Source organism: Amphiprion ocellaris, chromosome 14 (genome assembly GCF_022539595.1).
Source record: "Amphiprion ocellaris isolate individual 3 ecotype Okinawa chromosome 14, ASM2253959v1, whole genome shotgun sequence".
NCBI classification, from domain to species: Eukaryota; Metazoa; Chordata; class Actinopteri; family Pomacentridae; genus Amphiprion; species Amphiprion ocellaris.
Genome location: NC_072779.1, coordinates 30,122,590 through 30,141,583, shown reverse-complemented (window position 1 = coordinate 30,141,583; position 18,994 = coordinate 30,122,590). Strand labels below are relative to the sequence as shown.

At 37.4% G+C, this 18,994-nt stretch overlaps 1 protein-coding gene across 2 annotated transcripts in view; it reads left to right on the top strand.

The window, feature by feature from the left end:
• The window catches only part of doc2b (double C2-like domains, beta), a 203,995-nt gene that overhangs the window by 90,507 nt on the left and 94,494 nt on the right, over positions 1 to 18,994 (top strand). For both annotated transcript variants that reach the window (XM_055017076.1, XM_055017075.1), the window contains exon 2: positions 13,306 to 13,385. In XM_055017076.1, coding sequence (XP_054873051.1) covers positions 13,306 to 13,385 — 80 coding nt within the window. The remainder of the gene's footprint in view (positions 1 to 13,305; positions 13,386 to 18,994) is intronic.

Sequence of the window (18,994 nt, the reverse complement as noted above, 5' to 3'; positions counted from 1 at the left end):
GATGGATGGATGGATCTCTACAATACCTGTAAAATAATGATATTAAATACTGTAAAACTGTGTATTTTTACAATTGCATATTTAATAATAATTATATTAATAATATAATTGTAAAAAAAGAAATTATTGTTTGTGAAAAGTACTGATTTTCAATGTGGCCATAATTGACAGTTTTGGCCTGTTTTTGTTGTTGTTAATACTTTTACTAGATATTATTTAACAAAAAATCTGTAAAATATCAGTCAAAATAATGTAACACTTTTTAAATTTTAACTATGCATGATATTTCTTTTAAATAATGACTGTTATCTGAAAAACAAAATGTTTTGTTGATCTGAATACAGTAAGAAAATTGTACAAAAAAACCCACATTACTATCTCTAAATATACAGATTTTTAAATAAAAATATTAGTAATTTAAATAACAGAAGAAGTCTGTACAATGAATTTACACTTTTGCGATGTGCGACTGGTGAAATATAGTGTTAGTATATTTAAATACACAAAAAATCTCATTATTTTGCAGATATGTGCTGTTATTTTTGCCAGTTTTTACAATTGTTGAATGTTAAAGTATTCTAGAATTTTTAACTGTATTTTAAGAATTTTTAAAAATTTAATTTTACTGTGCATATTCTTTTAAATAGTTGTTAATATCTGTAAAATAAAATGTTTTGCTGATTTTAATACAGTAAAAACATTGGAATTTTACAAACACAATAAAAGAATGGATTACTATTTTTAAAAATACAGATTTTTTTGACAACATTAACGATTTAACAAAACAGAAGAAACCTGTAAATAAATTAGTATTTTTACAATGTGTGACTGAAAAAATATAGTTTTACTGTAATAAAATTCACAAAAAATCTAGTTATTTCACAGATATTTGCTGTTAATTTTGCCAGTTTTTACAGTTTTTGAATGTTACAGCAGTCCAGCATTTTAAAACATATTTTAACTGTTTATAAAAGTTTTTTTAATATTTTATTTTACAGTGCATATCATATTCTTTTAGATAATTGTTAATATCTGTAAAATAAATTGTTTTGCTGATTTAAATACAGGAAAACATTGGAATTTTACAGTCAAAGGTAGTAAAAGAACGCATTACTAGTTAGATTTTTTTAGAACATTAACAATTTAACAAAACTGAAGAAATCTGTAAAATAAATGTGTACTTTTACAATGTGTGACTGAAGAAATATAGTTTTACTTTAATAAAATACACAGAGTCTCATTATTTTACAGGTACTTGCTCATAATTTTACAAGTTTTTACAGTTTTGCATTTTTAACATATTTAACTGTATATAAAGGATTTTTTTAATTATTATTTTATAGTGCATGTCATATTGTGTCTGAAAGTCCTGTCACAGTTCCTTTCTACTCAATCACCATTGATTTAGGAAATATCTTTCATAGAATGTTGAAGATTATCAACATAAAGATTTCGAGAAAGAACTGTAAAGATCAAGATGATACCAACTACAAATACAATAGTAATGAATTCAATAAATTCCCTTTCTTATTCTGCATGTTTTCTCTCAATACCGGAACACACTGATAACAAAAAAAGCAAAACATAATTTGAAATTATTGGACCATAACTTACCATAAGCATTCCACACAGTCTGATCAAACCATTTAGAATAATCCAGTTTAATGTGTAGAGCTGTAGAGAGAATGCTGGGTTAAACTCCCCACAGCGGCGTGTTCTTCCAGCCTCGTGTTGCTTTACACATAGAAGAATGATCCCATCAGTTCCACACAGCGAGGTGTATAGATATCGAAATAGAACGTAGAGCTCAGATATCAGCTCGGTGCCCGTTATCAGCCGCTGTCCTGGCTTTAGGTCTTAGAGCTGCTGCTCAGCGCCCTGATAGAAAGCAATTCGCTGGATGTTTATCCTGTTGCTGTGGAAGAAAGGTGAAAATTTAGATCAACTCAGCAGGTAAGTCTGTTAAATGGGATTTTCTGATGGGATTTTTTTTTAAAAAAATGTTCACCTGACATGAAAAGATGTGAGAAGAACGTATCTTTTTTTTAAATTCGAAATTGGCTTGTTTACTAAATTGTTATTAGGGCAATGCAATCACCCAAAGGATTGTCAAACATGTGGCCCGTGGGCCAAAAGCAGCTCACCAGAGGGTCCAATCCGGCCTGCAGGATGACTTTGTAAAATGTAAACATTACAGAGAAGACATTAACTGCAAAATGCAAATTTGTAAAACCATAAATTTAGAATAATTTCTAGATCTTGACAAATTGTTTTGATCAGAAAGTAAAATACTAGCTTGCTCATTGCTCTTTTGTCGTTTTGTGCCTCGCTTTTGTAATATTTTGTCTCATTTTTGGGGTTTTTTGTCTGACTTTTGTTGGTTGCCTCATGTTTGTCATTTTGTTTCATTTTTGTCGTTTTGTGCTTCCTTTTTGTCTTGCTTGTGTCTTTTGTCTTATTTTTGTCTTTTTGTGTTTCACTTTATTCATTGTGTTTTGGTCATGTTTTTGTTGTTTTGTGACTTTTTCTCTCTCGCTTGTATCGTTTGCCCATTTGTTTGCCGCTTTGTGTCTCATTTTTGTAATATTTCATCTTGGCTGTTTTTTGTCTTTTTTCTTTATAGCAGACACTCTGTGATCTGTAGGTTGTAATGTTTAAATGATAAACTGATGTTGTTTTTGTCTAATAATGTTTTTGAAACTGAATTTATTTTTATTCTGAAATTTCAGTTTGTTCATAATGTTTTGCGAAAAGATTATTCCTGAAATGTGAACATTTTCCGAATACACTTCTTTGCACTAAAACAAAGGTAAAATTTGGAGTTGTCATTATTTATAGATTATCATGCTGTGCTTTTACTGGTCTGGCTCACTTGAGGTCAAATTGGGCTGAATGTGAACTAAGATGAGTTTGACACCCCTGACCTAAATAGTGAAAAATTATATATATAATTATATATTATAAGTATTAAATGTGTTGCATTGCTGTAGATATATTTACAGCTGACATTTTTGCCTGTTGACTCAGTTCAGTATGCTTGAAAGTGGCTTTGTTTAACATTTAATAAGATCCACTTCATATGTGACATACAAAATGTTAAACACAAACACTCATTGCTTTGCTAAAAAGCAGATGATTTAGTGTCAAAATACTTTCCTGCACAGAACACATGGGTGGTTCTGGATTACTATGAACTGTCTGAAGGCAATAAGATGTTCCATTGTTTCCTAAGTTTTATTTCTCATTAACATGCAAATGTGTGCAGTCATGAGCTCCGATATCTAATCATGTCGGTGGAAGCTGAGGTGGCAAGTGGGGGAAGTTTCTATCGTGTCTCAGCAAACGGCCCCCGATGTCAAGAGCAGATTGTAAAGTGCACAGATCAGAGCGTTGGGCACTTTCAAATCTTGTAGCGGCTTGAGTCAAAATCTCAATTTTTCTGTCATCAGACAATAAAATCGGTTCTGTGGTAAAAAAGCAAAAACAAATAGCGTCTTTTACGGAACCTGTCATCCCCTATGAGGGTTTTCCTGACAAATGAGAGGCACATAATGGGATGCTGAAGCAAAGCACACAATCTAATTGTTCATTCAAGCACCGCATAAGCAGACAAATTAACACTTGGGCAATTTGTCCCTTAGATTGCAGTAACATAATGTGCGACGTGGGACTTTCCCTGCTTTCTGATACATGGTCAGGGTTTGAGAAGATGAGACAGTATGCACATTTTCATTTTTATTTGTCACTGATTCAAGCGAGTCACCGAAAAGTTCCAAGTTTTATGTTTGTGATACTGAAATACTTTGACCTTATGAGTCTGAGTAGTTATACAAGTGGAGTATTGAGATTAATGAATGTTTAAATGAAGGAGTTTGGCATTTTGGAAAACTACTTAGGCTTAGGCTTATTTGATTTCTTGCCGAGAGTAGGATGAAAAGATCAATGTGACTAGTGAAGCTAAATTAGCTTAGCACAAGCTAGCCTGGCACTGCTTAAAATAAATTAAATCCTCCTACGAGCAAACCAAAAACTTGCTAATTTCACACGTAAATCAAAATTTAAAAAGAATGGCAATTCCTGTTTTCTGGAAGCTGTGTTCCAGTAACCTCCTGGAGTTACCACTGGTTGTCTCCCAACTGATCCACCAAGAAATACTGTAGCATATGACCTTTCAAAAAATGTGAATTTGTCATTATACAGTTTTGAAAAAGTTGACTAATATCTTATAAACATAGAACATGAATATAGTGATTGCGCTGGCACGTCTATAAACTGTTACTCATCTATTTATTTATTATTGTATTGTGCTCTCAACTTTTAACCTATTTTTAGCACTTAGCTGTTCATGTTTTTTTTCTGATTACTGTACAATGAGAGATAAGATTCACTGGAGTCAAATTCCTTGTTTGCGTACAAACTTGGCCAGTAAAGTTGATTCTGATCGAATTTTATGTGGAAACATGAAAAAAGTTGCCAAAATGACCGTCTGAAGTTCCTCTGGAATGTATGAAAGCTGTCTTACTGAAATCCAACTTAAGTTGTCACTAGTGTGTTGTCCTAACATCCTAGAAGTCTCTGTCGTGGTGCTCCTTTTACTAGCTAAACTCCCATAATGGTGTCTCCTTGCCAACATGGAAGTGCCACCTTCCTCTGGGTGCTACAGGGTTAAACAATAAGGGGCCTCAAGTTTCAAGCCACCTTACGATGTCTAAGGAGCCTTTAATATTTTGGTTACATTAGCTTCACTTGTGGATATAGTTACTCATTCTTGACATTAGGTCAGTTCAGGAATGGATGTTACTGGCTGCATATACAGACAGAATTGAAGGCCCAACTGAGGTCTGGGTGTTACCTGGTTTAGTGATACTCAGATTTATGCTATTTATGAGCAAGTTTATTCTTTTAGTTTAATCAGATTATGACTTCTGATGTGTTGCATTGAGTAGTCTGCAGTTAGGTGTGTACCAGAACTTCCGATTCTGACAGCAATGAGTACACTGTTCTGTCTAAAAATGAGGATTCTTGGATGTTTATGTTGAGAAGCGTCACAAAGTCTTCAAAAAATTATTTTTTGATATTATTTGAGTACTTGAGAATGCAGCTAGGCTGTATAGGAACAAAATTTGTGGAGAGGTTGCAGGAGGGGATCCATCCATCCATCCATTCATCTATCCATCAATCAATCCATCCTTCCGTCCATCTTTCATCCATCATCCATCCATCGATCCATCATCCATCCATCCATCCTTCTGTCCATTCATTCATCCATGCATCTGTCCATCCATCCATCTCTCGTCTATCCATCCATCCATCCAATCTCAACAAAAAGTCTATCCCAGGTCTGCCCCAGAGTTTGCTCACATCTGAGGTCCTAGACAGATGCCCAAATCGACTCAGCTGGGTCCTTTTGATGAGGACAACCAGTAATACTACTCTGAACACCTCCCAAATGACCTAAATTTGACACCCATTGGAGGAAACCCATTTCTATAGCTTGTATCTGTGATCTTGTTCTCTTAGGTAGTTCTCGTAGGTGAGATTTGGAGCGTAAATCAACCACTGAATCCACAATTTTGCCTTTTGGCTAAGCTGAAGGGGACTTTAGATAAAATTCAAATTTAATCCTAGCAGTAATACTGTATTACATAGTCATCTTTTAAATTCATAGACATAGATAACAAAAAAAAATGGAATCCCAGAGTCTATCTCCTTCCTGCACCTGATTTTGCAAGACATATTACTTTGTGCTCAATTTATGCAGTTTGGCTTAGAGCTATTTACAGCTAGTGGCACCCTAATTGCAGTTCCATTCCTCTTGAATGCGCTCAAAAAATTAGATGGCGGCGATGGTTCACAAGATTTGTTGATTAGCAAACTGCCTGTTGATCATTAGTCAAAATCAGAATTAAAAAACGGAAGTCTCTCAGCTGCCATCAGAAAAATAACAAGACATGGATTCATTTAAGAGCTTTGAAGAGAAAGTCTGAGCATGTGGAGGTGCGATGTACTCAGCCCTGGCAGTGTATCATGAACTTATGAACTTAGCTCTCAGCTGGGAGGTGAGTGTCTGGTCAGCGTCACTCAGTGGGAATTGCCTCTGCAGTTTCGCCTGAAGGCAAGTAACAGAGCTGAGCATTGTGGTGGCCACACTGGCAGCAGCCATCACTCAGAAATCCTCCCGTCGGCTCCTTTGTCGGATCTATTAACGGCCAATCAGTACAATAAACAGCAGTCCGACGCGTGCAACGCGCTGCCGCTGATGTGTGACTGTGTAAATTAGGCTCTTTTGTTGTTGTTTTTTGCCGTTTCCTCTTTTTCCCCGTTTTTCTTTGACCCTCTCAGCTCTCTTTTGAAATCAGATTTTCAAAATGTCACTTGATGCACAAATCACGAGGAGCCACGTGTGACTCAGAGCTATCAGCCTTTGTGTTGCCTCGCTGAGTGTTTTTGCTACAAGCCAAGGGCTCCTCTAAAATTTGCTCAGGTGCCTTGAGATTAGCCCACATAAGCACTCAGAGCAATGGATGTTATTACTTACTGTATGTTCACAGGTTAATGGGTAATGATGATGGGGGCGAAATGGAGCTTTCATTCCATTTCGCAGCTGTTCCTTATAGCATCAGAGGCTGTTACTGGTCAACACTTGGTATGTAGTGGATTCAAACTGTGACCAAATATGACTTACTGCTGTTTTCTGACACACAAATTGATATTGCACGTGAAAGGACTGTGGATTAAATGCTTCCTGTTTGAAAGTGATAGCATAACAAATCGACACCTACGCAGGCTTGCCTGGTTTTTCAAATGTGTGATATGTTTTTACAGCTGACTTTTAATCAATGGCCCGCCGAGCAAATGTTCCCTCTTTGGACATTCGTGTCAGTCTAAATCCTCAGTCCATCGTTGAAAAATAAAAAACAAGAAAAAAAAAACACGGTCGATGTGTCTGCTTCAAATCGTCGCTTCGAGCAGTGTCTCTGATAACAGGCAGTGCCTTCCCTCGGAACATAAATCATTACGCACAGTGGGAACAGCACATTTTGTAGAAGAAATGACGACGCCGTAAACATTCTAACAGCCTTTCAACACTTGTCATCCTCGACTTGCTGGGAAACAATCACATCAACTGATTTAGCTCCTGTTTTCAACAGCAGACTCCTCTGCCTGATCTTCACCCGATGTTTGTCAGTATTTCAACATCTCATTAATTCAACATATTTACAAGCATCCTACATAGTTTCCTTCTGCACTCTGAAGTATTCTGTTGACGCTCTCACGTCTTCTTTCTTGAGGAAAACTGAAGCAATCAAAAGAAATTTGAAGCCATTTTGTTTCAGAGCAACTCAACACCTCCTAATAAAAGACCGTGGTACAAATAATTATTACGTGAAATTATTCCTTTTCTTTCCTGGCAAATACGTAATTGATGATTCATTGCAGAAAATTTGGTAATTATTGCTTTCAGTACTGTTAAGTAGCTACTTGAAATTGAATTAGATCCATCAGCGTTTCCTGAGACTGAGAGAAGTTAAGCTGCACAATGCTTAAAAAAAAAGAAAGAACAATAAATAAAAAGCCACTCCACTTTATTATGCTCCTGTAGAGTTTACAGCACTGTTGCACCTAACCAGGCTGAACCCCACAGCTTATCCAGATGGCTCATGCATCTGCAGTGTAAAATAGTGTTTACAAGCTGCACCTTCACAAACTTGCTTAATGGGATCCTACTGTTCACCTAAATACAGAGACCAACATCGGCAATGTCACAGTAAATTAGGCACTAATGTTGAAACGAAGGAGTTTATTGCAAGACAAACTACGTCTTGTTCCTCAGACTGCTCATGAGAAAACCTCTGTTTGTGTTTCTCATGTCACAGTGAAGCTAATTAAATCTGTTTAACGAACTGTGATCCTTCGCAGATTCTCATAGAGGAGAAGCTGAACAGTTTGGACTGAAAATACCAGTGGTGGAATGTAACTAAGTAGATTTACTCAAGTATTGAAGGGCAATTTTGAGGTACTATACTTGATTTTCCATTTCATGCGACTTTATGCTTCCATTTTATTATATTTCACTGTGGAATATACTTCTTTCTACTACACTACATTTATCCGACAGCTTTGTCCACTTTTAAAATGAAGATTTACACAACAAGCCTCTGAAATACAACAAATAGTTCCAGATTGAACCAGTGGTTTCCAATTTTGCTGCTCCTTACATAAAGCACTGTGGAGTCTGATTTGTTAACAGCTCCACCAAATAGTGATTTTTTTCCTCGATACTCTTCACGTTAGTTCAGTAAATGTTCAAATGATCCAATATCTCAGCACAAACCAAAGATTAGAGAAAAAAGTCCCAAAAAACTGAAAACAGATTTGTGTATCAGAGCATTGGTTTTTCTTCCTTCCTCTCCCATTAATCATGTTTGGCGCTCCGATTTATCTGCTGTCTCTGAATATAAAACTGCATATAAAGTTTTTCAAACCACCTCTGACTACAAAAGTAATATTCTGCTGACACACTGATACTAGACTATTAATAATCTATTAGTTCAAATAGTAATATATCAGCCAGAGGGAGCAAACCAGTACTTTTACTTTAATGCTTGAACTACATATTGCTGCTAATGTACTTATACATAAGTAGGATTTTTCATGCAGGACTTGAGTATATATTTAAGTAAAGAACCAAAAATCTTCTTCCACCACTGGGAAGCCCACAGTGTATAATATTAGGACTAAAATCCAATGTTATCACATCAGGACTGGGCATTAAAAGACCAAGATGAAGGCATTTTCATTAATTCTGTTTGAATATAAGTGTAAAGCTTTGTAAGAGGCATAAACCCCCTTGAAGCAAAGGTCTTAAAACCATAAGAACACTGATAATATTGCTCTTCTGAGAAACAAACCTAATTTCCCTGAATGCCTGCCCAGACCTGAGTTTTTTTTTAGAGTTTCAACCAGGGCTGATGTTCGCTCACTGATGAATGTGTCCCCAGTTGGAGAAACAATTGATAAATCAGAGCTTTGTAGGCCAGAGCCAAAATCAATTAAGAAAACAGCGAGGATAAGATCAGTGCAGCTGTATAGGCTTTTGTAGACAAGTTATAAAAATAGCACCTCTTAAATTAGCTAATTTCTTCCATGACAAAAGTCTACTGTTTCTAGCAACAATCGCTATTGTACCATGAAAATGACAGCGTGGGATTTCTGCTTGTGGAAAGTTTGACCTGATGCAGTTAGATAAGTTGTTGGTGTAGCGCAAGAAAACTCCTCAAGTCTTTAATTCGATGAAGCCTGAAGTATTTTCACACCAGCTGATATTATCTTCAGTTAAATTTTATTTACACTACCGTTCAAAAGTTTTGGGTCACTTAGAAATGCCCTTATTTTTCCAACAAAAGCAGTTTTTTTCAATGAAGATAAAATTAAATGTATCAGAAATACAGTCTAGACATTGTTAATGTGGTAAATGACTGTTCTAGCTGGAAACAGCTGATTTTTAATGGAATATCTCCATAGGGGTACAGAGGAACATTTCCAGCAACCATCACTCCTGTGTTCTAATGCTACATTGTGTTAGCTAATGGTGTTGAAAGGCTAATTGATGAATAGAAAACCCTGCAGTTATGTTAGCACATGAATAAAAGTGTGAGTTTTCATGGAAAACATGAAATTGTCTGGGTGACCCCAAACTTTTGAACAGTAGTGTATATAGTACAGATTGACAACATATGTCATCTCAAAGCGCTTAGCATAGTACGAATTACAACCAGCGAATAGAAAGCCCAACAATCCAAAGATGCCTTTAGATTCCCTACTAGCGACGGTGGGAAGGAACAAAAACACCCCTGGGATAGGTAGGGGCAAACAAACCCTCTGACAGAACCAGGCTCAGGGAAGGCGGCCATCTGCTTCGACCGGTTCGGTGAGGGTAGGGATGAGATACGGCAAGATAAGGACAGGACTCAACTTGAAGCCTCAGTGGGCGGTTTTGCACTTTGCTTCAAACAGTGACTGTACTCAGTGATTGTAAAACTTTGTAAAGCATTAATCAGAAAGCAAACGAAATGTCTTCTTGGTTGTTGTGTGCGTTGGAGATGGAGGTGGTGAAGAGGTTCAGTCACTGCTGATGAGCTCAGCTCTCTGTAGAGCAGCATTGATTCACTGCTGTGTAGGAGACACCAGACGATTCTAATCACAAATAAGGAGCAGAGTTGAAACTAGTGGAATTTAATGCTCTGGAAGCGAACCAACAATTGAAACCTAGTCTTTTTAAGGGGTAATAATGTTGACAGAGCCGTGCAGCCTGGTGGTTAAATAGACCTCTCTATAACTTATGTGGTGGGATCATTAAGAGCCATTGAAATGGCTCTGTTTAATATGCTCAGCTTGTCTTTTCTTTCCTTTCTTGTTTGCTTGTTAATTGTAAAAGTCTCTAAAATATTGTCGATCACATTTCCAACTCTGGTCCACAACAAAAGTAAAATATTATATCTAATTCCATCCCTGCTGCCCCATATTGTAAAAAGCATTATTAGTGAAAGGAATATGGCCTTTGTGTCTGAATAATTAACCTACCTGCTACTATAACCCACAGACAAAGCTCTGATTTATCTACAAAATCACTGAATCCATCACACCTGTCAGAAATTCCTCATGTGAGACTCAGAAACCTTTCCAGGACTTTAGCTGTCGTCTGTCCCTTCGCTAAACTGTCAGCAAGTCTGTTTGTCGCACAACTGCATCCACTATTTGCAACACCTGCTACACAGCTGAGCTTTCTTCACTCACATATTATTACCATTAATGCCAGCAAACCTTGTCTCTGTCTATACACATATGTATGCTGCACCAGGCTTCAGGATTTCTAGAGGTTTGCATTGCAATGTTAATTTTCTCCCCGTTACTGAATTGTATTACTTCGACAAAAGCATAAAAATAAAGTGTAAGTTCAACATCGGAAGTAACAGAATCTTCTGCACAAGTGAAACAATCAGGAGGCTGCTTAAGCAGAAATCTAGAGGGAAAAGACCAATTGTTCAATAGACAAACCAAAGCATCAGGCAAATTAGAGAATCACTAAAGTTTACAAAGGCCCCACAAAGCCTTTATTTAATCAGAAAATCTAATTAGAATCTCTTTGGAACAAGAGAAGTGAAGAGACGGGTACAAAGAGAAAACAGATGCTGCACTGACAGGCGGTTACAAACAACATCAAGTGTAAAAGTTCATAATAAACAGCTTAAATTCATTGAATGGGATGAGATGTTAAGTTTTAAAGTTGGCTTTGAAGGCAGTTTTTCCAAGTTCATTATTCACCGGTCAGGTATCAGAAGTTAGCTATAGTGCTGGTATGTGGTCTAAAGGATAAAACTGTTATTTTAAATCAAGATGTGGTAAGAAAAAGCAGCTTTAGATGAATGTAGCCACCACAATGTCATCCATTGGTTCTCAGACAATCATTTTGAAGCCTCATATTAGGAAATTCAGCATTGCTGTCTTGCTGTTTTGAAAGCAGATGCTGCAACTGATGAGTAAATCTGACTGGTTCACTTTGAAGGCCAATACTTGAAGCATATTGTGCTTTATCATCTGTTTTCCTTTAAATGTGACCATAATCTACAAACTGAACATAATGTTCTATTGAAGGAGACTTTAAACTAGCAGTTGAAACCACAAACTCATTAGGAAAATGTGTTGAGGGGTAATATATCAAGTTAGAAATAAGATCATTTTCACATAGACTTCTATACAATCTGAATTAATCTGCATCTAGAGGAATCGCCCCCTAATGGCTATTAGAAAGAATGCAGGTTTAAAGCACTACTTCACTTTGCTAGTGAATGAAAATGTAGGGGATTAACCATCTGAAGACCTTGGAAATCTGTACAAACTTTCATATCAGTCCTTCAAATAGTTGGTGAGATGTACACAGACACAGAGTATAAAACTATACTTGAAAAGTCATCTACTGACTCAAAGCAGATTACACAGCTCAAAGTTTTAAGAGGAGGTGGTAATAACTATAAGCAGAATTACAATTCTAGAAAATAATGCCACACACTTGCTTGTTTAAATATCACAGTGTGAGTAAAGCGAGTGTTATTTCCTACCAACAACACGATGCTTTAGAAACTGAGGCCTTTTGAAGCCCACACACGTCTTTTTTTTTGTTTTTTAATGTCGTGCTGGTTGAAATGTTTTCATCTTGACAACATTTGATCGAGGCAGGAAACGAGAGTCCCTGCCACTTGGTATTTTGAAAGGACAAAGGATGAGATCACGGAGTAAATTGTTTCGGTTCATGATTCGGAGGCTGCTGCTGTGTATTAATGAAACTACACTGCTGAGTGTAAAGAAAAGCTGGTTAATTAAAAGTGAAGTGAGTCCAACTGTATACCTGAATAATGCAGAGTGGGCTACCTCAGTTGGGAAAAAGGTTGCTTAGGAGGTGATTAAACCTTAAATTTGTCACCGTCCCAAACCAACAGCTCTCAATTTAAAAAGTCTGCAAAGAGTCAACACGATTTTATCCTTATCTAATAAAATTATTCAAATAAAACGGACACAAAATAAGAAATCCTTTTAGTCTGTTTAACATGCAACAATTGAATTGTGTCTATTAAATTTTCAAGTTTCATCACTTAACCATTGCACTGCCCACCTGCATGGAATAAAGCCATTATTTCTCTTGCTCTTGGCAGTGTTTTGTTCCAGCATGTTTTTCTGTTGGTTTCTCCCTCTTTTGTCTTCACTTTCTGCTCTCCGTCGGTGTGTACAATATGTTTACTGGCAGCAGGACATGGGTTTTTGTGCTACAAAGAACAACAGGTTGGAGCTGCTCATTTACTCCCTCGCTGCAGAGACTGTTTGCAAAGTACCCACCGTATATGTTTGAATGTCAGCTCAGCCTGGCGCGAGGCACAAACACTACCTGCCCGGGTTTTTTTTGTTTTCCCAACTGTGCTGTTGCTGTTGGAACTCCATTATTCATTCAGAACAATCAATGTGAAATAGGATTCTAAATAATACACATGAAAAGTTCTTCTCTTCTAGCTCAGGACCTCTTGCTTTTTCTAAATCATATCAACAAAGAGCTTGATAGGAAATACAAAACTCCATCTCACGTTTCTATTTCTGCCGATTCTTACACCTAGTGTTGCCATACTATGAGATTTTCCTTCAGGGTTTTCCTTTCAAGTGATCAAATCAGGCGAGCAGAGGTAGATTTCTTCCCTGTCTGTGCACAATGAAGACTTATTTTTCAGCTGCTAACTCCCTTTTCTTCTGTCTTTACAGCTACATTGGGAACCTTGGAATTCAGTTTGCAGTACGACCAGGAGAACAATGCACTGCACTGCACCATTAACAAAGCCAAGGTGAGCTGCCATGATTTATTTAAACATTTTTGCTTGGGTGTAACTGAGTTTATCTGCGAACAGTCACAGTTGAACATCTCTGCAAATTCAGCCTCAGGCTTTTTGGTTCTGCTGAATGAACTCAGCAAATGTGCACTGATAGCAGTTGTTTTATATTCAACTAAACAGATCCCAGTTCAGTCATTAATCACTGTACGCACAGCTGTCAATATAGACTGAATGACTGATTTTCAGGGTTTTCTCAGATTTAAAGATGGATATTTTTGCAGGTGTCTGTGTCAACCTACACTTACTGGCAAAAAATCCTGCAGAATAGTGACTTAACACGTCCCACTACTACTTGTGAAAGAGATATTTACATCTACTTTCATCCCAGAATTATCTCTAAACATATTGCTTGCAAAGAGGACAAGGATATGCTTCCAAATGATAGTTTTTCTAAGATAAATTGGCATTATTCAGTAGATTTTGATGCAACATTTCCAAAAATGTGACAGCTAAAGATCATCGTATCTGGAATTGGTGGAGACTAAAACAGCGAAAAAAACAATGATTATTAGACTTGTGTGAAATATCAAATTGTGACCTTTTGGGATCCATCCAATACTTTTCTGAGATTAATCAGCATTCTTTAGTAAGTTTAAATGCAACTTTAGGCAGAAAATCACACCAGAAATGTAGCAGCGAAAGATAATTTTCTTTGGAACTGGTGGAGACCAAAGCAGAACTAAAAGGACATTGATTATTAGACTTGTGTAAAATATCAAATGGTGGCCTTTTGGCATCCAGTCAGTCTTTTTTCTAAGATAAGTTGGCATTATTCAGTAAGTTTTAACTCAACTTTTGGCAAAAATGTGACAGCTAAAGATCATTCTCTCTGGAACTGGTGGAGACCAAAACATAGCTAAAAGGAGAGTGATTATTAGACCCGCTGTAAAATATAAAACGTTGGCCTTTTCATACCTAAACTCACCAAAGACCCACAATTATTAGAGCAGACCTTTATTTTTTCATTTCTTCTGGTTCCGAGATGTATTTTTATATATTCTGCTGTGAATCTTGCTTTCTGATGTTCTCACATTTCTCATAATACTTAGCTGTTTCCGTCCACTACAGATTTACTTTTTTACATCTACATTTAGCTGTTTTGCTGCTAATTTCGGTTGAGGAAAAACATCATGCCACTCTAATCTCTCAGTTGTTTCTATGTTTCTCCTTTGAACGGAAACGCTGCTCTTCTCTCTAACTAATTAACTCTAATCAGATCTGCCTCGTCTGTCGTTCTCTGCTGCTGCCAATAAAACTCAGCTCTTCCTGCTTCAGTTGTGTTGCCATGCCAATAGAGCTTTTAAGTTCATTTTTTTCTTGTGCAAATAGCTGCTGCGATCCAAACTGGCATTTTCAGTTTCTCATTCAAAGGTTGCTTCTTATTATTATTTACACTTATTTATTATTTTTGGCGAGAGCTGCACAGCCAAAGACCTTAAAGCCATCGATATCAGAGATTATTAGTGTTGGAGCTACCGGTGGACATCCGTACTGACACTGATGAATTCTTCAATAAATATGTAATTAACCAAACATCCGGCACATTGGAGGTGGACAGCAGTAGCTAAATCTTATCTGTTTCTTAATAAAAAGCCAATTCCTATCTAATATATAATGAGCAGGGAAGTGTCTTCCCCTGTCATCCCCTCCTCAGTGTTTGTTGTGATGAAGTGCTGGTTCTGACAGCCACGTTGCAGTCAGCAGCTTTAACTCTTCCTATCTGTCTTCCTGAATGGCCGCTACAGAGGAAAGTGGGCATCAGAGGAGCCAGTCTTGGCAGGAATGTCGGACAGCGGAGTGGGCATCGGGCCATCGTGATTTATGGCGGTTATTTTCTATACCGCTCTGCCTCTAGACTTCAGCTGCTGCCTGGCCGAGCAGAGAAAACGATTTCTCTCCTTCAAATAATGTATATAGCCATTTCCATGATTGAATTTGTTTACTAAACTCATTGGTTTTTCTAACCATAGATTTTTGTTGTTGTTGTCGTTGCCTTTGCTGCCAAAGCTACAGTCGCTCCAATAGTTGTAACTGTCCAGGCCACAATTAAGCATTTCACTAATGAAATGTTATGGATCCTGGCTCATGAAAGAATGAGAGGTGTACAGGAAAACGGGAGCAGGAAACATTTTAGATTCTGTAGACTGACACTAGGGGTTAGACTGGCAGCAGGTTCAGGGTTTTCTATTTATGCAACAGCGATGGCTCACGTGTACAATGCTTATATTATCATAGCCTCAGTGGCATTTGGTCAGAAACATAAATGTCATTCACTGCTGAAACTGACAAAAGGTCGGCAGACAACATAACTAAAACAAACAAAAGAGGTTAAAGAGGGTGCAAGAGGCCACTGATCCAGTAATTATTCTTACATGGATAAAGAGCTGAATTTAATTTGCATAAAATGGGTTTTAAAAAGAAATGTGTCAAATGTGGAGAATTCAGAGTGGCTCATCTGTTTATACAACTCGAGCTGTTCAACTCTTAATTACACTGGCATTCTCCAGCTGGGGAAGCCCAAAAGAAACAACTCCATACATTTTTTGCTAGAATCTCTATTTCGGAGCCTATAGCGTATGTGTAATGTCATCACATAATTGTAGACTTAAAAGAAGTAGGCAGTCAGGTACGGCGATTGATTGTTTTATTTAGAGTTGTAGTTTCCAGGTTGACTGGCTGCTCGATAAGCTTTAATCCACCCAAATTCTCATTGGTCATGCAACTGCCGGTGTTAGTTCTTCAAGAGAAGCCCTGTACATCTGTAGTCTTCTAGGTTTAAACCATTATTCAGCATTTTCACAACTTTTACCTTACCTTGCTAAATAGAGACTGCTTGGTTTAACTTATTTAATGTTTACTGAACATTTACTTGGAGTCAGCTCTAATCTCAGCCAAAATTTTCTTTGGTTTTCTACAGTCATAGTTTTATTTCTCGCAGTGTATCATACCGCTTTGTCATGTGTCACTGCATATTACAAGCCGTTTTACTGCCAGTGGTCAGGGCAGCCTGAGGCCGAAATTCTAGTAAATTTCAACAATGTGTCTCTAATGACTGAAGCTCTTGTTTTCCACGAATTCGGTGCTGATGAGCTCTTCCTGTTTCACATCATTTTGTAATGATCTTATCCATCTCAACAGCCGCCATTATTTCTTTTAATACTGAGCCTTGTTTGATAAAAGTCATGCACAACAACTCAAACAAGTCATGAAGATGTTTCACATACACTACTGTTCAAAAGTTTGGTGTCAGCCAGACAATTTCATGTTTTCCATGAAAACTCGCCCTTTTATTCATGTGCTAACATAACTGCACAAGGGTTTTCTAATCATCAATTAGCACTTTCAACACCATTAGCTAACACAATGTAGCATTAGAACACAGGAGTGATGGTTGCTAGAAATGTTCCTCTGTACCTCTATGGAGATATTCCATTAAAAATCAGCCGTTTCCAGCTAGAATGGTAATTTACCACATTAACAATGTCTAGAGTGGATTTGTGAATAATTTTTATGTTATCTTTGTCAAAAAAAAACTGCTTTTCTTTAAAAAAAAAAAAAAAAAAAAAAAGGACATTTCTAAGTGACCCCCAAACTTTTGAATGGTAATGTATCTGCAACTTTTATTATTGGATTAGTTAAAACTGAATTCAGATATTCCTAACTTCACTTTGACTGGTCAAAAGGACGTTTTAGATATCCAGAATCCTAATTTTGACTTGTCACAGTGTAATTACAACCAGTCAAAATGATGTTGATATCTGTATTGTTTATTGTAGACAGTTCAACTCAGGTATTAAACATTTAAACAGCTTTATCCTTGCATGATGTAATCCCACAGGTCGGGGAAACACAGTAAGCTATGACAATCTGACCATCATAGTTTGCTGACTAACATCAGTCTGACTAACGTGTTGTCTGTCATGTGTCTCGGCCAAGTCGCTACAAGAATGTATGACTTTGTAATCACCTAATTTGTCACAATGACCAGTCTTAACACACAGAAATATTGTGCAGTCTGAACCTGGCATTATTCTCTGTCTGACACATTTGTAATACACATGATTACTAATTTTTTTTTAAATTATCCCTTATTATTCCCACAAGGGGAAATTCTGATTTTCGCTTATCTCCCCAATTGGGGGAGTCAGAGCGACGGGTCAGCCACAGTACAGCACCCCTGGAGCAGGAAGGGTTAAGGGCCTTGCTCAAGGGCCCAACAGTGGCCACATCGGGCCTTGAACCTCTGACCTTCTGATCAGTAGTCCAGAGACTTAACCGTTGCGCCACCACTGCCCCAAATTGATTTGCCTTCAGCTGTTGTGGCTGTAACGGCTCTGTTTGACTCCTTGTAGCATCCATGCTGCCCTTGGCAAAGTAAGACAGTATTAAAGATGCTGCCAGTTTCCTCTTATGTTTACAACCAGAACCTTTCAGTAATCATGAGCAGTTTTGGTATCAGTTTTGGTATCAGTTGTGGCGTCCCTCAGGGATCCATCTCAGGTCCTTTACCCTTTTCATATTTACTTTGTAACATGTGACAAATAACAAGTCATGCAGATTGTTTTGAAGATTTAAAAAGTTAGATGGATTGTAGTTTGTCCCACTGGATGTCGGTTGTAAGTACAAACATGCCACTGACCCTGTATTTTACGCTGCTTTCTCCTCCCCTTTTGCTATCTACATCTTCCCAGAATTGATTTGTGCATGATGTCAGTGCTAGTTTTTCAGTGAATTAACAATTTCATGACAGTATTCACCTCCCTGCAAGCAAATGTTCCACCAAAGCAATTCTTCCATCACGCTTTTGAGGGGACATCATTGCCACATCCTTCGTTTAGTTTGGCCTAATGCAGCTGTGATTGGCTAAAAGAAATACAAACACACCAGAGCTTTTCATTTTACCCCATAGCAAAATGATAGGGAGGTGTCAGACCATTCTCTACTGCAGAGTTTAAACAGCAGCAAATATGATCCTCCAGGAAAGAGGACAACTAAGAATATGCTACTGGTGATAAAAAGTGAAAATTAAATTTGAAAGAAAATGCAAATGAGCTTCTGATTTTTTAATTGGAATCCCTCAATTTGAGGAAAAAAAAGGAGATGCAAAAAAGGAGGTTGTTACTGATGATCCTAAAATGTATGTTTTTGAAATAAAGAATGAGCCCTAAATATGATGAACTAGTTGCAGGAAGTGGGCTGGTACATCTTAAGTATCCTGATGACAGCGGGCCAGACCATTCTTCCCTGCAGAATGGCCTGGCTATGTGTGGCTGTAATGAAAGTATACTCCACCATAGCTGTAGCTACAAAAAATAGCTAAAAACATGGCAATTGAGTACTCTAACATGTAGCTTTTTTATAACTACCTGTTTTGTCCACATGTAGACGTCATAAGGCATTGTCTTGGTTAAAAAACTGCAACATGTGGTGCTAGTGACACCTACTGTAACGGGAACTAAGAAAAGACAGTTTGGAATACTGTCTGGATGTCTGTGGACAGATTTGGTCAACATGGTAGCATCACAGCCATGCACAATTCAGTCGCTGAACTTTTCAGGTGT